Genomic DNA, 16,909 nt, shown 5'->3' with positions numbered 1-16,909 from the left:
ACCCTGAGTCCTGTGTGGCAGGCCCCGCCCCCCCGCAGGGGGGTTGTCATGGCTCCGTCCCTCCCTCCCTCCCTCCCGCGTGCGCACTGAGACCCCGCTGAGAAACCCCCAGATGCCACCAGGTGCGAGTTCCACCTCGCCAGAGCCTAGCCCCCGCTAACCGAGTTGCGGTGCGGGCGCCACCGCCAACCAGCAAGTTCGGCGAGGCGGGCCCGCGTGACGTCGCGCGGCCAACGGCGGGCGGGGATTGGGCGGGGCGTTCCCGCCCTCCTGCTTCCGGGGCTGGCCGACCGCGCTCTTCCAGCTGCACAGATCCAGCCAGGGAGTGTGAGAGATTCGGGCGGGCGGCGAGCGACGGCGCCATGGAGGTGAGGTGGGGTCAGCGCGGGGGGGCTTTCCAGGCGTCTGGGCCCCCCAAAGGATTCCTCAGGCCCCCGCCACCAGGGACCCTCTGCACCCCCGCTCTGGGATCCTGCTCCCCTCCAGCAGACTCCCCGAAGCCCTGCACCCCGCTCCCACAGGGCCACCTGGACGCCGCCCGTCTAGAGGGGTCCTCGCCTGGGGCGTTCAAGGGTCCCCAGACTCCCCCCCCCCCGCTCTAGGTTCCGGCCAGCGGGGCTGCCTGGCTCCACCTGCCCCGCCCCCCGGGTCTTCTACTCTCCCTGTTCCCACACTGCGCCCCAGGGCTCCCCCCAGCGTCCTGTGCTGCGTGTTCCCTACCCTGCGCCCCTTGCGCTGTTGCCCGGGGGTCTCTGGCTTATCTTCCTCCGCCCCTGGGGGCCCCCTCGCTGTTAAAGTACCCTGCTAATGGCCCTTGCGTTCTGTCTAGCTGGAGGTTCCTGTTGCTCTGCTTGGGCCCAGGTCACATCCGTGTCCTCCTCGGAGCCCCTAGAGCAGTGCTTCCCAAACTTTTCAGCATCACGCCTCCTTTTTGATTTCTTAAAAAATCGTTGCGTGCCCCCCCTTTCTCCCCCAGGCAAAACTTGTTGCGCAAAAAAGGAACTGACTGGTGCAGCAAAACTTGAGGGGCTGGGTTGCCTCGTGCTCCCCCCCCCCCGAATTTCTTCACGCCCCCCCAGTTTGGGAACCCATGCCCTAGAGCTACCTGCTGTCCCCCACTGGGCTGTCTTGCCCCCCCAAAAGCTCTGTCTGGCATCATCTCTTGGGGGACACCCCATCACGTTCTGACTCCTCTCCCCAATGATTCTGTCTTGGCAGATGGAAGGAGCAGACGGGGCTGCTGTGCCCCCCAGCTTGGCTGATCGCTCCCACCGAAGCAGCATCTCCTCCACCTGTGCACGATGTAGGTGACATTTGGAAAGAAGGGGGTGTTGCTAAAGGAGAGGGGGTTCTGGTGGTTTCAGGGCAGGGATTGCAAGCTAGGATCCTGGGCGTTTTTCCCAGCTCTGGAAGGGAAATGGTCTCGGGGGGGGGGGCGAGAGGCCCCAAGTCTCCTGGGTTCTGTCTCAGTCTGGGATTGGATTTACTAGAGAGTTGCACACTTCATTGCTTATGTCTGCTGAGCTCTTTACACACCGCGGGGGCTGCTTGCATCCCTCGTTGTGCTCTCTTCTTCCCCGCATTTCCCTGCCATATCGCCATCCTCTTCTACTTCAAGGACTCCCTGTAACCCCTTCCTCCGTTCTCCCCTGTGCCAGGGGCTGTGTATGGCCCCCATTTTTCCCTTTCCAGTTTTTGTGAATTTTTTTAACCAAATTCTGTAGGGAATTGCCTAAAATATTACTATAAATTTTGGGGCAACTCAGATTGGTGTTACAGACAGAAATGCCATGGAGTTGAGCATAAAGGTTGGTGAAAGCCAACTGTTGGGCCTCTACTGAGCCAGGTGTGTCATAGTTACAGCTGGTCAGAAGGTTTTCCAGGTGTTCTATGTCACCCAAAGATGCAGAGATATCAGACCTAGAACTGGCAGGTTCAACAAACTCCCCAACTCTAAACTCTTTGGGAAAATCAACAATTTTGTGATTAATTAAACAGGCTGTGTCATGTTTCTCAAACCAGAAAGTTCTGGGGGAGTTGTGTGGGTGTTTTTCCCAGCAGATATAGAAAAAAGATTCAAATTGAAACAAAACTGATCTGGACTGAAAATTTGTTAGCTCTTTGATTTGTGACAATGTTTGTATTTGTGACTTTTTATCCTAGTTTGGGAAGGGAATGCTTTTTGGTATCTCAAACTTTTATGAAACAGGAAAACTGTTTTCCTGGAGAGCTTGAGTCATGGCCCTCTGTTCTCCTCTTAGCACTGGATGTTCTGGTATATCTGATTGATGACACTGCAGTGCAGTTGAATGTGGAAAATTTGACATCTGTCACCGTTCATGAGCTACATCGTATTGTCCGGGACGCACTGCAGTTCCCTGAATGTGCCATGGAAGTCTTCTCCCTATGGCTCATCTCTCCTTTGCTTGGTAAGGTGCACCCTGTCCTATCATCTGGTGCCTTTTATGGAGGAGGAGATTAGGGGAAACTTAGGCACAGAAAGGGGAAGAGATTGGTTTTGAGGTCTTGTGTAAAGTAATTGGTGGAGCTAGCAATGGAACCCAGGAATTTCCTGTCCCCTCTGTTCTAATCATTAGGCCACCCACTCCCCTTCCTGAGTATGGAATGGAACCCACCAATGTGGTTCCCAGCTCTGACTGCCAAGCTATAGTCTTTCCTGTTGCTAAGGATAGAACCCAGGAGTGCTGCCTCCCAGCCCAGTGCCCAAACCACTAGATCCTGCTCCCTTCCCAGCATTCTGGGCACAGAACCCAGGAGTACTGACTCCTGGTTCTGTACTGAAACCATTAGCCTGTCCTGTCTTTTCATTTATCTGCTTCTCACTTCACATTGTCTATTTCATACATAGCAAATGGTTGCTGTTTGATTTTCCAGTGTATCCACTGGCTGTTGTGTGACTAAGCCATTGTTAAAATAAAGAATGAGGAAGCTTCCTGAATCCATAGGTCTGTGTTCCTCCATAGAGGTTTTGAAATATTTTCTGTTCTAAGTTGTTTAGAACAGCTGCATCTGTGTCAAGCGAAGGAACCCTGTATAAACATCACCTCAGAAATGGCTGCATTTCAACTGTGGGCAAAGCAACTTGTAACAAAGTGCTTTTGGAGTGCAGCATGTTGTTTATAGAGGGTCCTGCAGTTGGTACTGCCTCAGGGACTGTTTTTATAGGGATTCCTCACTGAGTATACGATGCTGCAGGGATTCATAGTGATGAACACTAGGAACAGTTCCTCTCTTGCACACTTACTGCACAGTCATTTGCACAGGGTTCCTGGCTTCCCTCAAAGCAAAAGTCCTGCAGTCGGCTGTGCTTTGTGGGTCTGAGCACCCAGCATGAGGGACATTAACAGGAAGTGTTGAATGGCTGGCAGTGGGTCTGTTGATCCTGAGTCTTTCCAGCTGGGAGCATGTTGAGAGCAGAATGGAAACTTCCAAAGAGCATCCAGGCAAAATGAATCATTTCATGGCACTGCTCCAGCTAGCGTAGCTGGTGTCCATGTCTTCTGGATTACATCAGGTCCCTTATCTTTCACCAGCTTCCCATTCTTAGCCCAGCTCTGCTACAGCCTGTCAAATACTCCTCCTCTGTGCTCTCACACTTCCCACAGTCTCCCCAGCCTAATAGTTTTCACTGGCCCTCTCCTGCTAATAGGAGTCCCAGCAATGTCTGAGTGTCTTCAAACAGCTTCTCAGGCTTTTTTACCCAATGCAGTGGAGGTGCTGGGTTTGATGCCCTCTGTGGGAAGGAAGACTGGGAGTCCATGCTCCGGGATTCTCTCCCCAGCTCTGGTAAGGGAGTGGGGTCTAATGGGGAGAGCCTGGAAGCCAGGATTACTCCTGGTACAGGACGTTGAGTATGTTGTTAGGGCTCAGTCTCTGTCCGGGTGCTTGGATGCTGCAGTTCAGGAAGTGGAATATGCTCATGATCAATGAGTTTTGGGCGTGTAGCTTTCTTTCCGCCTGTCCCCCACCACCCTCAGTTAGGAGGACCATCTCCCCCTGTGGCATCCCAACTGCTGCGTGAATTGCCTTTGCAGCTCCTGTTCAGGACCTCAGTGGTCAGGAGTGCAGCTATTACCCCTCCTCTGCCCCCTCCCCCAGGTCCGTGAGGACATTCACAAAGTGGGGCTTTCAGGTTTCCCCTGTCCCACCCCACCTGGTGACTGTCCCCAGGCCTTAGCAGGGATGAATTTAGCAGGGGCTTGTAAGTGGTCTAGGAAGGCTGGTCTTTCTATTACAGTAGTGCCTAGAGCAGCATTTCTCCCAACACTGGTGACCCCTTTCACACAGCAAACCTCTGAGTACGACCCTCCCCGTGCAAATTAAAACACGTTTTTAATATATTTAACACTGTTACAAATGCTGGAGGCAAATCGGGGCTTGGGGTGGAGGTTGGCAATTTGAGACTGCTCCATGTAGTGACCTTGTGATCCCCTGAGGGGTCTCGACCCCCAGTTTGAGAACCCCTGGCCTAGAGAACCAGTTGACAACAGGACCTCTTTATGGCGTGTGCATTATTAATAGGGATGTAAATGGTTAACCAGTTAGGTGAAGCTTACCAGTTCCAGTTAACTAGTAGAGGCTGGAGCAGCTCCTCGGCCACACTGGGTAGGAGGCTGCTCCAGTACTGCGGGGCCCACTGCAGGCAGGGGCTGCTCTGGCCAGCCCTGCCGGATCCCCCTCACCACAAGTTCCACACTGGATTCTGGGGAGCCTTCACTGCGGACTCTGCAGTATAAAGCTCATATATTTCTGTGTCTGTGTGTCTCATATATATACACACTGTGTCTCTGTCTCTGTCTGTCTCTCCTCGACAAACTATTGAATCTACTCGCCCATGGCGAGTAGATTTCAGTCTGGCACCCCGTTTACCGGTGACGCGTGCATGCACAATGCGGCTCTTGCACACGCGTAGTGTGGGGCTGGCGAGCGGCTTTCAAGCCGTGTGTGTGTGTGTGTGTGTGTGTGTGTGTGTGTATAAAATTTTCCTGTTGGATGACAATGATATCATCACGTCATCTGCATCCTCAGGCTGCTGCTCGCCTCCGTCTTCAGCCTTGGCGCCATCCCCTCCAGGCATGGACTGCTGTAGCTCTGGCTCCTGCTTCATGCCTGGGGGGCAACACCGCTGGGGAGGAGCTGCTGGGGCTGGGTCCTGCCTGACACCTCCACCCTCTGGGCTGCACTGAGTCCTCTCTCCCATCCGAGCCCAACCTCCCCTCCCCCTTCCAGGCCACACTGTGTCCCCTCCACCATCCGAGCCTCGCCCTCCCACCCAGGCTGCGCTGGGTCCCCTCGGCCATCTGAGCCCAACCCCGCCCCACCCCCCAGCCCCCTCGCCTCTTTGCTGACATATTGCACCCCCAGCCCACTCCTCCTCCCTCTCCACTGGCCAGACACCTACCCCCAGCCTGCTGTAGAGCTGATGCTCTGTTTCTCTCTCTGTCACAGAGGTTCAGCTGAAGCCAAAGCACCAGCCATACAAGGTGTGCCGGCAGTGGCAGGAGCTGCTCTTCCGTTTCACTGATTGCCCAGAGGATGAGATCATGCAGGGTATGCGTGTGAGGCTTCCTTGCTCCTTCCGGGCCTGCTGACACCCCCGCCCAACCTTGGAATGCCCCACTCTTACTGTTGAGCTCCTAGTATCTGGCTTAGTTGGGGGGGAAATGGGGGGGTTAAAAAGTGATCCGGGGGTGAGAACTTTAGGAGTTGGGTGTTCCCTCCCCCTCCATCTTGGGACTAGGAGTTGGGTCTGGTGGGTTAGAGTAGCGGGAGAGGTGTCCAGTCAGGGGAGAGAAGGGGAGTCTAGTGGGATTGGTAGCTAGGATTCTGGGGTTCTCTTACAGCTCTGACCTGTGTCTTTGGCCTGGCTGGCTCCTCAGACAGTTTCTAGGAGGCAGTGGTAAACCAGACTCTTTTGGACCATAAGACAGGACTATGCAGCACTTTAAAGACTGACAAGATGGTTTATTAGGTGATGAGCTTTCGTGGGCCAGACCCAGTTCCCCAGATCATATTGTGGAAGAAAATTGGCATGACCATATATACCAAAGGGATACAATTAAAAAAAGTGAACACCGTGTTCACTTTTTTTGATTATATTCCTTTGGTATATATGGTCATGCCAATTTTCTTCCACAATATGATCTGGGGAACTGGGTCTGGCCCACGAAAGCTCATCACCTAATAAACCATCTTGTCAGTCTTTAAAGTGCTGCACAGTCCTGTCTTTTGTTTCAGCAAGACCAGACTAACACGGCTACATCTCTATTACTATTCTTTTGGACCATGTACATGTCTTTACTGAGGCCTCTTTCATCTCCCAGATGAGCCATCCTTGCAGTTCAGAAGGAATGTTTTTTTCCCGAAGAGGAGGGAGTTGCAGGTGAGCATGTTGGCTCCTATGTGAGTCTCCTCTCTTGGTGTCACTCACCTCTGTGACCATGTGGCAAGGCCTTTTACATGTTGATTAACTTGCTATTGATTAGTCTCTGACTATCCAGGGAGTTGAGAGCGTAAACCCATTGCAAGCCCACAAGAAATGGGGTCCTAGGGAAATCCCATCCTAGTCATTCACAATTTCTGTTGCAGTAGCTCTGCCTGGGTATCCCTCCCTGGCAGCCCAGATCAGGGTCCCCATTGTACCACCCGCACAGACCATCCACTCTCTGAGGTGAGAGAGAGTCCCTGCATAGAAGATCTTAAAGGCTAGTGAGATGGATTGTTCTTGCTGTTATACAGATAGGGAAACTGAGGCACAGAGAGGGGCTGTGACTTGCCAAAGGTCACACCTGGGAGGCAGAACCAGAAACAGAACCCAGATGTCCTGTGTCCCAGTGTCAGTTCCTAACTAAGATCCTTCCTCTATTAAAAAGTCTGCTCTGTCTCACTAGGCCATTGTAAAATCTTGCTATGACCAACCTGGTGTTCTGGACTTCATGTTAAACCATCAGCTCAGTCCCTCTGCCTCCTGCTCTGATTCCTTAGGCCTTGTCTGCATGAGGAAAGTCACGCTGATTAACCACAGATTTGAGATATGGATCCATCTCCTCTGGAGAGGTTCTGAATTGGGTTCCCCAGTGCCATTCAGCGAGAGATCAAGCAGCTCGGTCTGTTGGTTTTTATTGCAAAGCAGATTGAGAAGGGATGTGTTGGTTGAAGATACCTGCATGGGGAGAAAATGCCCCATGCCAAAACGATGGAACAAGCCAGGACAGCTCCAGCAAAATGCCACTGTGGAAACCAAAACTTTGCAGGAATGATTTTGATGCCTGTAGCAGGGAAAACTGCTCCAAGCCCAAGAGGGCCACTGAGAGACAGGTCAATAGTGCAGTGCTGAGGTGGTGGTCTTGGATGTGATAGTAAGGACTTGAACCTGGGTTCATGTCAGATTTCGGTTGGGAGCAGAACTTTAGACTCCCACATTCTAGGCAAGTGTTTCTCTACCCCGTGGGAGTTGGGCTGGGGGTTGTTTTCCAAGAGAAATTTGGAAAGGTTTTGTTTTCGTTCTCCCATCGGCACAGAAGCAAATGTTCAAACTTGAGGTTTTTTTCACGCAGTGAAATTGATTCCTCTTCCGCCTCTCTCTACCAGGTCAAGAACCCTGTAGTGGAACTGGCTGGGAAACAATCAGACACATTCAAACTAGAAATAAGGCATCAGTTTTTAATGGTGCAGATGATTAACAGCTGCAACAAACTCACTGGGCCATGGTGGAGTCTCTTCCTTTGGATCCTTCACCTCCAGGCTAGGAGAGATGGATCAGGACATGGCTCTATACAGGGGTAGCTGAGGGAAATGTAATGGCCTGTGTCTAAACGGGTTTCCTATCTGATAATTAACTGAGCCTTTTTGGCCTTAAAAGTGCTCTCCCAGGCAGCTCAGCATGAGCCAGAGCTGGAACTGGAGCCAGGGTCTGTCCTTTACTTTATCTTGCCCTTTGGTCCACAGATTGAAAACGAGGCTGTCCTGCGGCTGCTCTACGAAGAGGCCAAATTCAATATCCTGGAGGGACGCTACCCGTGTGACGCGGAGGACTGTGAGCAGCTGGGGGCTCTGGTCTGCAGGCTGCAACTGGGTCCCTATGACCAGGACCAGCACACGGCCTGTGCCTTGAAGTGAGAGCAGTGGGGAGTGTTGCAGAGGATAAGGGGGCATGGTCTAGAGCAGGGGGGTTGGTCCCCTAAAGGACGTCAGCCTTTTAACTGTGGGCTGGGGTATAAACTCAGGGCTATGTCCTTCCCCTTTGATGCCTGGTTGATCTCCCACTGCTGTTAGTGTGGGTCTGGCCTGGGAACAGTCTTTATGCAGTTACTAGGGGGCTGTATGCTTAGTAGCTTGCATAGGCCAAGCACATTCCACAAGCCAGGAGCTCTGTCCATCCCGCCACAGCTGCATATGTGCCACCTTCCCAGACCCGTCCTTCTCAGGGACTCCTTGCAACCCGCCCTCAATCACCTCCCTGCCGGGGGTTCTGTATGCCATGCACTCCCCCTGCCACACATCAGTGTCCCCCATTCTCCTCCCTGTGCCATGGGTTGTGTGCATGCTCCCATTCCACACCCACTTCTTTCTGTCTGGGCAATCGGTCATTCAGGGTGTGCACGTGTCACTCTTGAGAAGAGAGAAGCAGGTGTGGTGGTGTCCTGCTGGAGGCATGAATAATGCCAACAGCTAACTCTTTGATTTGTACACAACTGCACAAGTGCTTGAAACTGGATGTGACACTCACATGGCAGATGCTCCATGAGTTCCTCATATTTTCCCCTTGTGGTTTTCCACTTCCCCAAAATCCATTGGATTTTGACCATTGATGCCTAGAAGGTGCTCTGAAGTTCTAGCAGCGATCAGTTGCAGCAGCCTGTTGTTGCATCTCTACAGAGAAGTACCTTTGAATTAGCTGCACTTCTGTTGCTGTATTCAATATTGGCCCAGGAGCAAAGCTGTAGGCTGACTTTTGCTTTTCCACTTCAGTTCTAGATTCTCCCCTCTTCCTTTGTCTTTCTCTCCATGTTTCTTCTCTCTGCTCACCCTCTCCTACAACAGTTGCTCCCCACTCCCTCTGCTAAAAAGATCAGCTATGGAGTATTCATGTCACCTGAAACACAACCTCCAGGGAGAGTTGGGTGTGTCATGAAGAGTAGACCCCTTAGTGGCTTGCTGGAAACTCAGACGTGTCAGTTATATTTAGGGCAGATTTGCCCCCCTTCCAAAGCAATTGGTTCAGGCTGCCTGCAAACTCAGGTAGGCCTCATTGTGTTACTTGCACTCAGAGCATCTTCCCCCCCCCCCCGCCCCCCCCGCCCGCCCCATCTCTGAGATATTGTCAGGCTGATGGCAGATGCTGTGATGTGAGTGGTGCTCCAGTGACGTTGGGAAAGCTTTCTTGGCAGCCATGAGTGAAGGCTGAGATTCTGTGCCACTTGCACATCATGCAAGCCATAAATACATGATATGGGACACACTTGGTTTGATACCTAGCTGAGTACACGTACCTCCAAGAGCTGGGAATGGACCCCAGAAATCCTGGGCCCCAGACCCTTGTTGCTCTAATCTTTGTACCCCAGTCCATTCCTGGAGCTGGGGCTAGAACCCAGGAGCACTGGCTCCAAGTTCTCTTGCAAGTGCTTTCCTGTGCTTGGAGTGGTGCTGAAGAAAGAAGATGTGGCAGGTTTTGCCCACTCTGTGCAGTGTGGGTGCAGCTGGCTGGCTCTGGTTGGGGGTATGCTGATTCCACACAGCTCGCTCACTCCCAAGGAATGTGGGATTGGCTGGGATCCTGAGCCGGGATAAGTGCTCATTGTCCCACCCAGCAGTGCTCAGACTCTGGGGCAGCTGAACTGGACTTGCCCGGGAACAATAGTGCTATTCAGTGGGGTGGTGCTGGGAGCTACGCCCCCACCACTCCTGGGGAGTCTAGTCACAGCTGTGTAAAATGTCCGTGTGCAGACCTGGGCGCGCTGCGCTAAGCAATCGGCACAGAAGGAGAGGGTGCTGTGGCTGCTCGGTGTGCTCTGGTGCTTCTGGTTCCTGCCAGAGCCCAGGACTCCCAGGCCCCAGCTCTCTTACCCCCCCACTCTCCCCACCACACCTGTATTACCCACAACACTCACTCTCCGAGGGGGAGCTGGAGTGGAAGGGGCTGCCATAGCCAGGAAGTGGGGGGGGGGGGGGAGGTTGAAGGGGAGGGAGATGTCCTAGACCAGGGCCATGAAGCAGCTGGTTAGGGTTGTCCCCCATGGTCTGCTTGCCCCCCCGTTCTGAGAGCTGTGCTGTCCCTGCAGAGAGAAGCTAGAGTCTTTCCTACCTGCTCACCTGTGCCGGCGGGGGCACAGCCTGCTGGCAGCACTGCGGAAGCGGGGGGCCAAACAGCCAGCCTATGAGCAGGGGCTGTTCCAGGCCTACCAAGCTGTGCGGGAAGAGGCAGCCTGCGGGGAGCCTGAGGCTCTGCTCCAGCACTACCGGGCCTATCTGCAGAGGTGCCACCAGCTGCCATACTATGGGTGAGTCTACAAGCCTGGCTGCTGAGTAACCTCCTGCGCCTGTCAGTGTGGGGATGGTGAGGGTGATTTGGCAATCCCATTCATTTCACCCTGTCCTCTATTCTCCATCGGCCTGGGCCCCTCAGGCGCTGCACTAGTTGTGCAGGCGTCATTCCCTGGCTGTAGCACGGTGACAGGATCTCGCAATAGTGCCTGTGTCTTTGTTATCCGTAGCTCTGGGGACGTGGGGAAGGAATGTGTTATCCAGCAGTGTTCCTTGTAAGCTGGGCACTTGTGCGTCCGCTCAGGGGAGATTCAAATGCCATCCAGCTGATCCGCAGAGCACCCACAGCTGGGTTTTTGTTTCTATTGGGGGGTGCCCGTTCACACCTGACTCAGTGCACATAACAAAATTTATTCTGCACACGGATGAAAAAAGATTAGAGGGAACATTGGTGTCCGGGAGACAAACTCCCAAACCTTCCCAGTTTTATTGGTGAGTGCTTGTGCAATCTGAGCACTTCCCTGTGCAAGGCTTCCCTGCCCTGGTGCAATGTGTGTGTCTTCCTCCAGCTGCGCTTTCTTCTATGGGGAGATTGACAAGCCAGCCCAGGGCTTCCTGCACCGGGGAGGGCGCAAGGCAGTGTCAGTCGCCATCAGCCTGGAGGGGGTGTATGTCATTGACAGCAAAGAGAAGGTAACGCTGGCCGGGGGGTGGTGTCTCAAGTGGCTGGGGTTGGCTAGAGCTGGGCTGTTGCATTGGGCAGCAGTGGGTAGAGAAGGGGCTGAGCCATGATCGCTGCAGCCAGATCATGGCCTCCTCTCCTACCCATGCCACAGCAAGAGGGTGGCCAATGCAGACCACAGGGCCTGTCCCAAGACCAGGGCTGGGGACAGGACGCTGCGGCCAGATGGGGGATGGACCCCGATTGGGGCCTTGTTGGCCAGGCTACAGTAGCTAGGCCTTTGCAGCAATTGTGGGGCCACCAGGTCTGGGCCACAGAGGCCGCCCCAGGAGCATGGCGGCTGGGGACAGGCTGCAGCAGTCAGATGGGGGCTGGAGCCAGGCTGCCACACCCAGATGGAGGCATTTGCTGCTGCCAGCCCCTCTCATGTGTGTTCCCAGCCAGGATTGTGTGTTCCTCAGCTAGCCTTTTAAATGAGCAGAGTCCCCCAGCCAGCTCTTCCTGGGGCACAGCCGGTTCTTAGTGGGGTGCAGCACTTCACTTCACCTCTGGCTAACGGTGAAATAGACACGACCATCTTGACATGACTAATGACGTGTCTTGAAAATTCTGAATGAATTTTTCATTTTAATTGAAAAAAGTTGCCTGTGTTTTGGGCATGACAGAAGAGCCATATTTGGTTCTGTACTGAGCCATATTTAGCTCGAAAGCCATGGTTGGCTGACCCCTGGCACCTCCTAATACTGCCCAAGTGAGTGCTGTTTTCCTTGGTGGCTGTCACCACCATGTGCTGAGCAAGCCAATACCCCATGGAGGGGAAAGATCCTGTCCCATTCTCTGTCCCCCTGAGCCAGCCAGTCCCCCTGTCCTGGGGCTGGATTGTAGCTGGGACCCCTTGGGAGAGGAAGGTATCATGCTCCTTCCCTCTTCCTTTGGCAGCACGTCTTGCTGGGCCTGCAGTTCCAGGAGCTCTCGTGGGACCACACGTACCCTGATGAGGAGGAGGAGCACATCCTCTGGCTGGAGTTTGATGGGGAGAGTGAAGGGACCCTGGTGAACAAACTGCTGAAGATTTACTCCAAGCAGGTGACTGGGATTTCTGGGGGGTTGGCAGTCTCCAGCCCCTCCCCCCAAGCATCTGGCTGCCCCACGGAGGCTGCCAGTGAGGGGTAGGGAAGTTAATCAGTCTTCAGAGCAATGCACCGTCACAGTGCTAGCCATCTTCCTTTGCAGGAGCCTGGATTTGTTTCACAGGCCGACAGCTGTCAGACTGGGAACAGGTTCTTCTTGGGGCTGGTTAGTGGGGAAAGCATCCAGGTCCAAGTCCCTGAGCCAACAGACCCCCCCCTGCTGGAGCCCCCAAAGGAGAGCTTCCTCCTGTTGCATTCACCACCTCCCTGGTGCGGGGAGCCAGCCAGTTCTTGCTCCGCCCTAGCAGGGAAGGGCCCAGCCGACCCATAGCCCCCCCTCCTATTGCAGGCAGAGCTGATGAATGGCCTTATCGAGTACTGCATCGAGCTGAACGCAGCAGCAGAGGCGTCGGTGCCAGAGAACAGCACCTCCCAGAGCCCCACGCTAACACCGCTGGCCAGCAGGCAGCGCCCCAAGCTGCGGCGACAGAACAGTGTGGTCAGCAGCCGCATCCAGCACCTCACCACTATAGACTACATTGAGGATGGTAAGGAGCAGGGGCTTTGTCCTGGGGTGCTGCAACCAGCTTGGAGCCACCACTGGGCCTGGCCAGGCCTGGCCTCTCCTGGTCTGCTGGAACTTCCAGTGTCTCTTGTTCTAGAGTTACTCCCAGTGGCATCTCCTAGTTCCAATACCACCCCAGCATACAGCAGAGCCAGTGGCAGAGCCCTCTGTTGTAACTGACTAGATCCCATTGCTTCCCAGAGCCAGGGAGAACCCAGGAGTCCTGGCTCCCAGCCTCACCCACCAACCCTTCCCAGAGTCCTCCCTTAGGCTCTGCTGGGACTCTCAAGCAGTCTTGGGGGAAGCAGTCATTTTGTGAGCTATTTCCAGCTCCCACTAGTAAGTTGTGGCCCCATGGAGTTCAGTGAGCAAATGCAGGACTGACTTGTGCTCCTATCTCTTTCCCTTTCTTCTCCCTCTGCCAACCCGACTCCCTGGGCTCCAGGCAAAGAGATCAAGCGTGTGAAACCCAAGCGGACGGCCTCCTTCTTCTCTCGCCAGTTCTCACACAGCCCAACCGCCTACTCGGCTGTGCAGGCTCCAGCGGAGAGCCTGGAGCAGGGCTGAGTGCCGTCTTCACTGGTGCACAGGGAGCAACGGACCAATCCATATGGGGCATGCCCTGTGGCCAGCACGGTGGCTCCTCTGGTCTAAGACATGCGCCTCTCTAAGTTATTCTGTGTTAATTTATACCAATGGGATCCCAGCTTGCTGCATCTAAAGTCATTGCCCTCCGGTCTATTCCCTCTTCTGCAGCCATTCCATCCTGGGCCCTTAGGTGCCTGGGTTATCTGGTTATGTTGAGTGTTCTGTGCAACGGGGCACTGACATCCCCTCCTGGGGAGTGGAAGCTTCCTGGTGTAGTTCTACTGTGTCTCTGTTGGCCCCACTGCTGATTTCAGTTGGCACCGATGTAAATGAAGGGAGGAGCGGCCATGCCATCTTGCCAAGCCAGCATCGCTCTGAGATCATCTTGCCTACCCCTCTGTGCTCCTAGGCCTATGAGCGCTGTCCTAGTGGACAGTGCTCTGCATTGTTTTTCTGTGCCGGAGTCTCTGCACTCGGTGAAGTGTCCTGCGGACGCAGGTTTCGCAGCGTGCAGGGCTGGAGCTACTTGGAGGAGTCAAGTCTCACGCAGGACAGATGTGGATGCAGGCGTTGGTTCATTCTACATCCCTTAGAATGTTGGTGTGTCTTGGCTGTATCCCCTGGTGGGCTGTTCCATTTTCAGACCTGTGCGGGATAGCGATTCCAATGGGTGGGGGAGTAGTGATTCAACATAACGCTGCCTGCATTTCTGGAAGAACCGATTGCATAGCAGCTTTAAGGCCTTTCACACTTCAGCTGGTGAGGGCATGTGAGTCTGATTTCAAAGCTGACCTCACCTCTGGTCCACAATTAATTCAGTCCAGGACAGGTGGCATGAAGTGTGCTGTGAAGCAAAGGGGGAAAGACTGCTTTGCTGCTGAAGCTTCATTAAGAAACAAGTCTCCAGTCTGGCTTTGATGTCTCACTGGCCCTAAAAAATCCCATCTTGGTTTTTGCTGCATCTAATTCCTGTCCCAAGTATTCAGTCCGCTTTCCGGAGGGGTGCTGGGATGTTTGGTTTGTACATATCGCTCTTTCTATGGATGGGATGTCAGTGGTTCAGGAAATGCTGAGTCCCCCACGTGAATCCCAGCTCAGCTGTGGAGAAAACATGCTTCGGTATTAATACAAGGGGTCAGTAATTGACTGCAGCAGGTTTACTTGCTGGATGTGCAGCTGTTGGAAGGAGCAAGTTCCTTGCCTTTCTGAAGCTGATGGTTGGTGTATTTCAAGTTGGGTATGGTGACCTACACCAGGGGTCCAAACTGCTGTGCCTTATCCATCCAGGACAAAGAGTCTATTTAGAACAACTTAGCCTGTGTCTGTGGTTTGATTTTTGAGCCAAAGGGGTTTAACAAGTTCTGTGCATCTAATCCTTTGGTCCATTTTGAAATTCTTAGCCTTAAAGCCCAAGCACTGCACCCTTTCCTGTGAGCAATTTATTTCCCTAATGGGGAAGAGGTGTAGGGGGTGGCTATTAAATGACTGTGATGCTTGTTATCCTTTTAAAATCAGCACTGTGCAGTTTAAACTGTGGAGGCAGCTGTGGAATAAAACGGTCAGGGTGGGATATTTACAGGGACAGAGGGGATTTACATTTGAACAGCTGTTTCATTTAACTGGGGATGGGGTGGTGATTGGACACCTTGGCCTTGCTTCCCACAGTGCTGATGACAGAGAGGCAAGCAAGCTGAAACTGTGCAAGTAGAGCAAGTCAGTTTTCCCATCTAGACAAACCCTTGGTGTCTGGCAGTGGTTTTGTGTGGTGGGGAGGGAGGCCATCACACAAGGGCACTGAGAATCTTAAACCATACTGACCTGCCAGTCATACAGCTACACAAACACATCTCATGCTCCTGGGCTCCCCAGTCTCTATCATGCACTTTGGAGGTGTCTCTCTTGTAGCAGCAAGGCTTTTCCAGGGATTGTACCAGATGTTACTGCTTGTGGATTGACTCTGGATGGCAGTTCATCCCCTGCACTGCCTAAGCAGAGTAAACAGCCAGAAGCTAGAGATCTAAAGCACTTAGCCCATGTTAGCTGCACCGGTGCCAAGAAGGCTCTGCCTTCTTCCGCTGGGGGATTGGCAACTGAGCCCAGGGTGGTGTTGGGCTGAGACTGGTATTTTGAACTCTGGGCCTAAGATGGGGTTTCAGGCACTCAACACCCATTGAATTTCAATGGAGTTCCACTGCCTCCCTTGGGGAGAATCCTTAATTCTTATCTTTTCACTCTGAGCACTTGTCGGGGTCAATCCGGCATCCAAACTGACCAGCAATTAGGCTGCATGGAAAGGAAGATGGTCAGTGTCCAAGCGGCTGAGGTGCTCAACTCTGATTTCCTTGGGGATTTCCAGGTCGTCTTTTCCTCTGTTCCTTCAGGCCCAGGCAGTACAGTGTCACTAAGCACTGATGATGCTGAACCAGTGGCAGTAGGAGTGGGAGGTGTGTGCAGACTTTCCTGTGGGGCAGTTTGTTCACTGATTGGAAGGTAGAAAGATGGAGTTTATTTCCGTGTGTTACCAAGTGGCTTGGCTGGTTTCAGAACTTGTTTGACAGCAAAAGGGTGGGGGGAGATTCAGTGTTTTGGGAAGGGGAAAAACAGGATCTGATTATTTTTAGGCTTGGCTGGAAAAGCTGCAGCACTTAGAAGCAGGTCAGCTACTTTTCCAGGGCTGGCTGTGCTTGCACTCAAAAGGCCTGCATGTTGGGAGAGCTGTAACACCGTGATCGGTGCTGGCAGAGACCATGATTCAGCAGCTTTTACACATCGCAGGGTGGAAGCACCAGTGGGTTAGCTAGGCCCAAGCAACAACTTAACCAACTTTCCTCTGACTTTGTAGCTTGTGCAGTCTCATGATGAATGTATTTCTGGAATGTGGTACCTCTGCCTTAGTGCTTTGTCACGGAATGACTCGAAGTTCTCCAACTGGGGCTTGGATGGATCCAAGTGTTGGGCACTGTCCCTCTCTCACTCAGTGGGAGGGAGGTCTGCTTATAGGGGCTTAATGGATGCTTTCACGCCAGCCTTATGTTCAGCTGGGTTGTTTGATTTCTACCTCTGCCAGTTGGTGCTCCATCTCCAGCTATTGTCCGAGTGTGATGTCACTGCCCATTCTGCTCCCAGGCCGCATTTGTGATCACATTTGATCTCCCCGGGGTAGTTCTGACCCAGTTACCATCTGGTGCTCACTCTATGCTAAGGGGATCCATGGCACAAGGGGGCAGGACAACAGTGAATTGGGCTCTAAGTGCTGAATGGAGCATGGGGGGGGGGGTTTGCTAGTGATGGGAGTAAAAATGAAAAATTGCAAAATACAGGCCACGATCCTGTCTCAAATTGGGTGGGGAGCTTCAAACCTATGCTGGGGTGCCTACCTGTTTCTTGCTGTGCTGTTAATGTGCGCATAGCAATGTTGCCCCCCAGAAAGCATTGCAGTTT

The 16,909-nt window shown here is 53.3% G+C and overlaps 1 protein-coding gene across 2 annotated transcripts; it reads left to right on the top strand.

Annotated features, from left to right (window-relative positions):
* Positions 1 to 144: 144 nt before the first annotated feature.
* Positions 145 to 15,613, top strand: FRMD8 (FERM domain containing 8). Of its 2 annotated transcripts, XM_075939187.1 has the most exons (11): positions 145 to 368; positions 1,219 to 1,303; positions 2,262 to 2,429; positions 5,470 to 5,571; positions 6,345 to 6,403; positions 7,969 to 8,135; positions 10,302 to 10,520; positions 11,073 to 11,196; positions 12,125 to 12,271; positions 12,665 to 12,863; positions 13,326 to 15,613. In XM_075939187.1, exons 1-11 carry the CDS (start codon positions 363 to 365, stop codon positions 13,445 to 13,447), a joined length of 1,398 nt encoding a protein of 465 aa, XP_075795302.1. In that variant the 5' UTR covers positions 145 to 362; the 3' UTR covers positions 13,448 to 15,613. The 2 variants fall into 2 exon arrangements, with proteins under 2 accessions (XP_075795302.1, XP_006131691.3); XM_006131629.4 differs by lacking the exon at positions 145 to 368 and having other exon boundaries at positions 1,201 to 1,303.
* Positions 15,614 to 16,909: the final 1,296 nt, after the last annotated feature.

The sequence above is a fragment of the Pelodiscus sinensis genome, chromosome 11 (assembly GCF_049634645.1).
Source record: "Pelodiscus sinensis isolate JC-2024 chromosome 11, ASM4963464v1, whole genome shotgun sequence".
In the NCBI taxonomy this organism is placed as follows: domain Eukaryota; kingdom Metazoa; phylum Chordata; order Testudines; family Trionychidae; genus Pelodiscus; species Pelodiscus sinensis.
Note: the sequence above shows the minus strand (reverse complement) of the source record. Positions and strands in the feature narration are given on the sequence as shown.